This window comes from Megalops cyprinoides, chromosome 11 (assembly GCF_013368585.1).
Source record: "Megalops cyprinoides isolate fMegCyp1 chromosome 11, fMegCyp1.pri, whole genome shotgun sequence".
NCBI lineage: Eukaryota > Metazoa > Chordata > Actinopteri > Elopiformes > Megalopidae > Megalops > Megalops cyprinoides.
In genome coordinates, this window is record NC_050593.1 from 4,529,257 (window position 1) to 4,537,454 (window position 8,198).

Below are 8,198 nucleotides of genomic sequence, written 5' to 3' on the forward strand. Positions count from 1 at the left end.
CAGATTTTAGATCGTGAACACCGAACCTAGCGCCGTTGCCCTTTTGCCAAAGCGGAATCGATGGTTTCGCAGCCACGATGGCTTCGCCTGCTCCTTTCTTCGCTTATACTGAATCAAAGTGAAGCCGTTTGAAAATAATGCGCGAGACAACATTGTCCGGCACAGAATGGCAGCTTTATTTTTACCGCTTCCAATGTCTAAATTATTTGCCCAAGGTGAAAGTACAGAAACTAGCGATTTTACATATTATTTCATTGTTCTTTAAATCCTGAGTTTGTTGTGCTGGAACGTTGTCATTATAATTTTTCAAGTGGTTGTTTAAACCCTATTTTATACGAATATGCTTTCATATTATTTGTGTTACAATTTTACCTTAGACAGAACGTGTGCTGAAATAAAAGTGCAAAGATCGAGTTTAGCCAAATAAAATAACAGAACGTTTCTGGCTAATACAATTAACAGCCAGTTAAAAATGTGAACGCAGTTGAAGAAGTTTATCCTGCGTACGCATAAAACTTATTTTACACTTCAAAATACCTTACTTCGGGTCGACAGATACATTTTTTAGTTGATCTCATTGAAACATTTCTAATCAGATGTTTACATAGGCTAATAGTACAAACACCGTTAAAAATGTGTTCAGACTGTAAAACAGCACTTAGTTTAAGATTCTTCTATTTTTCGCTATTCGCTGAAAAAAAATGTTTAAATACACATCTGAAATTTTCATTATTTCAGATAACTACGACATTGCTGTTTGCCTGCAGGGAATTGACTCGACAGAACCTTATTAAAAAACATAATATTTATTGAAATACTTCATTTGTTGAGGACATCGTATAGTGAAATAAAAGAACATATATAACATATATCGTTTCATTAACATTTGGACCCTGGAATGACATTAATCATTGGTCTTTGTCATTTATCTTCTTACTTCTATTTTAGTCTGATGTTTCTTTTTAATACACATATCTTCATATATTTATTTAGCCTATATACACTTATCAAATACACCACAGACGAGCCAAGCAAACATGATCACATTCAAACAAAATTATCTCAAACGGCTATGTCTTCTGTATAACGGTTATTTAGTGGGTAAGAAAGACGGGTGTGATTTCTTCCTCTCCACACAACGAAAATGAACACGACGCATTATAGTTTACAGGATCCCTGTTCGGGGACAGTTGCTCTAAACTGGAAGAGTCACGACGACATTGTGTGGCTGTTTAGTCGGGATACAAAATGAAACCAGAAAAGGTGCTGTACTTGTTGTTGTTGCCCCCGTGCGCTTTGCCGCCGTCCAGTTTGACGTAGATCTCGTCGCCGGAGTCCAGGTGCAGGACCACGCTGTTACTTGCGTAATCATAGTTCTGATCCGCATCTTGGGCGATGGCACTAGCTCGGACCTGTGGTACCAAACACAAGTCGTTAAAACTCACGGTTCCCAAATATGTCAGCGATTTTTGATGTTTGCCCGTAACTTCGTGACTCCATGTGCGCCAGCGAAGTTAGGTAGGCTACATTTGCGTCCCTGCTGTTCATATGTACTGTGATTGCAGGGCAGTGGAGCACCCATTGAGCAGATTATCTCGTGCTGGGAAACGGACTTCAGATCGCTGATGCGTTTTCAAAGTAACGTGAAGCAAAAGTACAAAGAAGCAAGCAGTGGCAATTCTAGATTAAGGTGACCACAAAATCAGTGATAAATTCTCTCCTTGACACACACCTAAAAAGGAATTAGCCCAGCTTCCCTGGCGGATGAAGTTTTGTAACCTTATTAATTCACAGTCTGGACAGACTTTTACTGCTCATTCAACAGATGTACCTGCGTGATACTGGCGCTTTTCCTAAACCGAATAGTGCGTATTTCGGTGTTTTATATTTATGCAGCCCATTTTTAATTTTTTTTTATGAATTTTGACATTTCTTTAAAATGTCAAAACTCACACTCCCATATCCTGCGTAGAGAACATTCGCGTCCAATCGCTAGCTCTTCACCATCAAATTTAACTTAATTTCACGTTCACTATTCCATCATTATTCTACCACTATTCACATCTATCCATATATATGAAAACATCGTAGAACAAGAATTCTACAATTACCTGTCCGTTTTTACAGAGGTCTGCCCACATACTCGTACCGTCGCCTCCTCGCATCAGCACATGGTATGTAAAGAAATATATCCCGGACACCTGGCACGTGAACTTGCCAGTGGACGGGTCGTACTGGTTACCGAGGTTCGTCACCACGTCGTCGAACTTAAGAACCTCGTATCCTTCATGAGGGTTCTTGAGACCGACATAAAATGCGATCTTTGTGCCGCCGACTGCTGCACTGACGTCCCCCGTTTCGGTCCTCGCTGTCCCCGAGGTCAGCCCAGGAAAACCTGGTTTCCCCGACTCTCCTTTTTCTCCAGGTGGTCCCTTTGGTCCAGGCGGACCTGGTTCTCCCGGCGGACCTCTCGGTCCGGGTTTCCCCGGTCTCCCCGGTTCGCCTTTAGTCCCTTGAACAAACGGAGGCGGGATGGCACTAAGGTCCTGCATGACTTCCATGGCAGTAGCGCTGGGCTTCGGATTGTAGGGATCACATATCATTCGGCAGGTGCCCATCATCTCATAATGAGCCGACGTCTTCGAAGTTTGGACCAGCAGCGGTATTGCTATGATGAGAGCCAACACCATGACGATGCCCACAACAGCAGCAACGAGTCGCTTCCTCTGGAAAATCCGAGAAGCAAGCCCTAAAAAGTCCGCTTTGCTTTGGGAAGTAATGGTGGAAGGTTATGTGCTTCTAAAAATCCCAGCAGAAAGAAAGTGGTCGAAAGGGATCACTCCTTCTTCCAGTAAAACAAATTTGTTTTAACCTCGAGCCTTGTTCACCTAAGGCAGTTTAAACGATGCCACTATCACTACGCTTCAGAGAGCAAACGTAAGAAATATTCATCTTGGCATGGCTGGGCGCGCGCTGGATTCGGAGCTGAGCACAGAACCCTCCGAGCGATGCTGGCCCGTCTGCAACAGGGGGGGGGGGGGGGGGGGGGGGAGGCGCTGACGTAACGAATTCAGGGCAAAGCCAGTTGCAATTTGGATTAAGATTGAAACAATAATCATGCTATCTTTATGTATGAATTACAAATCCTTCAGCATTACACCTAAGAGAATATTGAAACAGAGAGCATTATGAATACTTAAACCCTCTCGTTCAAGGGTGGGTCTTTTTCATTGTCTGTTCTGAAATATGTCATCTTGACGATATTCAGAAAAGATATGTGCGTTTTTAAGAAGTATTTCTTAACTTTGTTTTATGAGAACAATAACGTTATCAACACAGTTTTGTTTCTCACTGGAAATTTCAGTCGAGTGCGTCAGACTGCCTGGAGGTGCTCCTCCACGTGCTGACAGCGGGATGCTGGAGCCGCGCTGTCCTTTCAGCACTACTGTCTCGCACGCGAGCCGCCAATCACACAGACAGTAATAACAAACAAATAAACTGACTTGGATTTAACATATATTAACGTAATTTGTTGGTTGTTATTTTGTTATTCGCTTCTATCATGAATAACGGATTATATATGCGCTGTAGCACATTATTATTTTTATACACAGGTATGTATGTGCATACCATAAAAATGGAATCTATTTTTTATTTGGATGTCCAACTAAAATGCAAGTTCAAAGCTGTGCTGTGCTTCAAAAGTGCTCGTGCTGTGCTTCAAAAGTGCTCTCTAAGCTGTCCAGTGAGCCAAATAACAAATTTTTTTGTTAAATTTTTTCACGTTTAGTACCGCATTTGCCACGGCGAAGTTTCAAGTCGCCAATGAAGTAGACTAAATGTTATTTGGAGGACACTGACGGACAGTGCAACAGTTTCCCCTCCCAACTCTTCCCCTCCAGACTTACCAAATCAAATCAACGTTTTCTTTTCTTATTCCGTTTCTAATCTCTGACAAAGTGATGGTTTCACGTCTGTAACAAATCTGTTAATCCTTATCTTCTAGAGCCGGGGTTTAACTTTTCACACTCTGTCTCAGCAGCTAAGCTACCAGCTAACAAAAAAGTGTACTTATTCACAGTCATTCCTCGCTGGTGAATGTTTCTCATATCAACAGAACCAAGAGGCGTTGAAATGCAGCCTGTAGAATCGTCAGAAATTAGAGAAGTTACCCCTTGGGCTTTGTTGCAAATAAAATTGCGATTAAGGATTTGATACGAGGAAATCACACTGCATAAATCTGAAACTTTGAGCTATCAAGTATGGCACAATGCACACTTGTAATTATTAACAGTGGATTAATGTATCTGGAATACCGTGTGTGTGTGTGTGTGTGTGCGCGCGCGCGCGTTCGTGCGATACTCAAAATGCTGCTAATTCCACAACCTACAGATAGGCAATATTTCTATTTTCTGTATCTCCAACACTGGAATGTTGATGAATAATACAGTTTTCACCTTAGCAATGTGATAAAGCAGAAAATGTCAAACGATAATTTTAAGGGCAAAGAAGCTGAAAAGCAACAAATGATGGGACTTCACCTATAGAATCGCCACCAAGACAAACACTAGAATTTATGCCCCAACATATTTACTTATTGGACTGAATGCACTCTTTAAAATGTTTTCAGAAGGTTGATAATTCAACATTTGAATGCTGCAGCAACACATTGTGTTAGCTGGTTATGCTGGTTTTGTTAATACCTACAATTTTACAAACAGGCCAAGTCTGCACTCAACAACTAACATTGCTCATTGTACAACAGCCACCAGGGAAGACAGACAGACAGAAGGTCTTCTTCTCTCCACAAAAGACATGTCTTGAAATCATCTGTCAATGAAAGAAAAAGATCTTGAGGAGTCCATTTTGTTACTTTTGTGTTTCTGGTGGCAAAGAAAGGAGCATGTCTATCTCAGTGATGTTCTTAGCAAGATTACAAATGCCTGAATTAATAACTGATGCATACATGATTATGATGATTATTCCTTCTTTCATGCATTACTATTGTAATATTGCAAGAAAATTGCTCTACAAGTTTATTCAGGTATACTTTTACAGTCATCATGCTATTTGTATCCCTCTTTTTTGATCATCTGCCTCTGTGTCTAGCTTCAGCTGCTGGGACATTCATGTTTTTGTTTTAGGAAATGGAAACTTCTGAAACAGGAAACCCTTTTTAAAAAAAAAAAAAAACTGCTGTACTAATTTAAATCTTATATAGAGGGGTCAAAGGTCTTAATCAGGGTACAGGAATTAATTCAGTGTTTGTCCATGGGAGGTTATAGAGGATGGGTTCCTTTAGAACCCTATGCTTATTGGGTAACTACTATGAAAAATACTAGTTTTGAGATTTGGTGCAGTAATTCCTTGAAGTAAAATTCAGCTCTACTTCAATTAATCTTCCCATCTTCATTCTCAGGACCTACACAATCTACTATGCTGACTTTAAGTATGCTCGGTACGAAGGAATGAATTCACTTGTTCCCAAAAACTGACGTTAAAATATATTTATTTCTAAAGTGTATAAAACTGTTTTAGGTCAATGGAGGATCCATTGTTTTAATCATCAGTACACAAATTTACCAGTAACAGTTCTGTCTTCCAACAATTTCATTTAAATCAGGATGGTTGTCTTCTGTGATTGTGTGTCAGGAAGCCAGCCGTTGGCTATTGAGCCCAACCTGCGTAACTGAAGCCTGATTAAATACAGATGTGTGGCTGGAGAGGTAGAGTGACCTTTCTGAGCAGTTTGTTTGGTTGTGGTTTTTCTCGTGGTGGTTCTTGTGTTTTGAGTTTTAAAATAAACCATTTTTTGTTGCTGATTGCACCTTTAAACTAGGAAAATAAAAATTAAAATGGTTGTGGCTTGAAATCTGTAAGCGTAAAACTGAATGTAAACAGAAATAATGAACTAAATCACTGAAGTGAAGACCATGATCCCTCTGAAATTTGACTCCAGCACCCTATTCCATTGCTCGAATTACCCCACACACACACTGCACCTTAACTCTGACATGACAACAAAGGGTAGCGTGGTGAAGATCAAGCATCTTGAAGCGGAGCTCCTTCTGTGCTTCCTGTGCATTCCAGGTTTTTAATCCCTCACATGGATGTTTGTCAGATGCTCTCTGTCATCAGCTATATATAGCACGCTTTGGCAGGGTCAGAAGGCATGCATCGCAGAAGCTCCGAAACAAGCGTGATTATGGTCTCCTGAGCCAGTGGTGGAAAGATAACCTTCCCCTGTTTGGCTTCATATTCTGCTTTATTGAAATAAACATTTCCTGTTTTTTATACTCCTACTGATACTTGTGGATTGTACATTAAGTGACCTTAGTGTCTATGTTTTTATATTTCAGGCACATCAGCTTTGCTGTGTAGCTGTTGCTGCTGTAAAAATAGTTTGTGGTTGTTATAGAAGCACACTAAAATAGGCCACAAACAGGTTTAGCAATTATTAGTACTATGCATTTGTGTGTATGTACACAGTTATTACACCGTTCTTAGGTAAGTACTGCACAATTAGGTCCAATTAATGCAATGTAGGACCTAAAGTTTTAAAACATTCATAATAGATATGGATTAAAGGTACAGCCTTTTCTAACTGACAAAGGGAAACAGTCTTCTTATATGTTAAAAAGAGGTGCAACTGAAACTAGATATAAACTAGCCTCAATACTATAGATGTACATTTGTACTACTATATTTAAAAAATGATAGATCACTTCAATATCCAATTTCTTAGTGCTACTTATCAGTTACATTCCTTTCTACAATTTGCCATGATTGACACAGATCTCTATTGCTTGGGTTGATTGCTTGTAACTGCTGCACCTTTTGATTTTTAGGCAGCCCATATATGTGTGCAATGTGTGTTGAGGAAAAAGAAAGCTAAATGTTATGAGGGCAAGTAGATCTTGTTATCTGTCAATCTCCATTTAATTTTTTGGGAGTGGAAATTTATGTTTTTACACCAGTGGTTTTTAAGTTAAAATATTTGTTTGTGCATCCATTCAGCCTGGAGATTACTGATAAAGAAACTTGTGTCCGTTAACTGTCTCACAGCAGGACATATCTGAATCAGTTATTTTTACATTTCTTTATTTTTCTGCATTTTACAAATTTGTACAATTCCTGCTCATTCTTTTGAACATTTTTGAGGGCATTTGCAAACCAAATAAACTATAATAATGATATCTGGACGCTATTTAGTGCATGTTCTACAAATGACAGACATGCTCACAAGCCAGTCTTTTCGTGTACTATCCCTAGGCTTTAGATCTAGCCAGAGTCTCAAGCACTGTCAATGAGATATCCCACTTTCTGGGCGCTCATCTAAAGGCAGATCCTCAGGTGGGTGGGTGGGGGAGTGGGGGTGGGACTGGACTCCGGGGTGATGGTTTTCATGACGACATCAATGCCATGCCCTCTCGGCTCCTGTGCGGTGGTGGGTTTATGACAGGGTGGGCCGGCTCTCCATCTGTGTCCCAGGGCATTGCCCGAGTGGCAGGGAGAGGGTGAGAGAGAGGGGGAGAGAGACACGGATGACACATCTGGGGGTGCAGCTAGTGACTCACTGTTCTGAACCAAGCTGATTCACCCAGTGTTACGTTCCAGGCGTGTAATGGCGTCCACGGGTATGAGTGAGGGACGCAACACAAATAAAAACCCACCACCAGTGCTGGCTTGGACGGTGCAGAGATGAAAAAAACATAGACACAGGAGCAAGGTACAAGGGTGTGCGATATATTTATAATCTATACAAAGCTATTTACAATGACGAATATACATAAGAAAAGAGGAGAGGACAACATATGGTGCCAACGAAAAGAACTTAACAAAACAGAAGCAACCTTAAAAACCTTTACCCAAAAACATACAACTGACTACAAAACAAAAGGGTGGCAGAGCCAAACAAAACCTAACTACACTAACTACCTGAAAACAAAAATATAAAAAGGTGGCACCTGCCTCTATCCTAACCCTATACGGAGGGAAACACTAACACAGGGATCCCCCACCTTACCTGCCCTCCTCTCACAACAACCGAATGCAAACCAAAACCGAGACACAATCCAGAATCGAAGTCAGAAAATGATGCAAAGTCAAATACAGTACAGGCAAGTTTGGAAGTAGCAAATACAAATAAAGCACAAAGGATCAAAACAGTGAGAGATCTCCACTCCAAGAATCAGGCA

The 8,198-nt window shown here is 40.6% G+C and overlaps 1 protein-coding gene across 1 annotated transcript; it reads right to left on the reverse strand.

Moving 5' to 3' along the window:
- Nucleotides 1-1,006: 1,006 nt before the first annotated feature.
- Nucleotides 1,007-2,959, reverse strand: c1ql2 (complement component 1, q subcomponent-like 2). Its single transcript, XM_036541351.1, has 2 exons — nucleotides 2,112-2,959; nucleotides 1,007-1,412 (listed from the first exon to the last, which is right to left on the reverse strand). The coding sequence occupies exons 1-2, from the start codon at nucleotides 2,688-2,690 to the stop codon at nucleotides 1,233-1,235; spliced, it is 759 nt and encodes a 252-aa protein (XP_036397244.1). The 5' UTR covers nucleotides 2,691-2,959; the 3' UTR covers nucleotides 1,007-1,232.
- Between the last annotated feature and the right edge of the window lie 5,239 nt (nucleotides 2,960-8,198).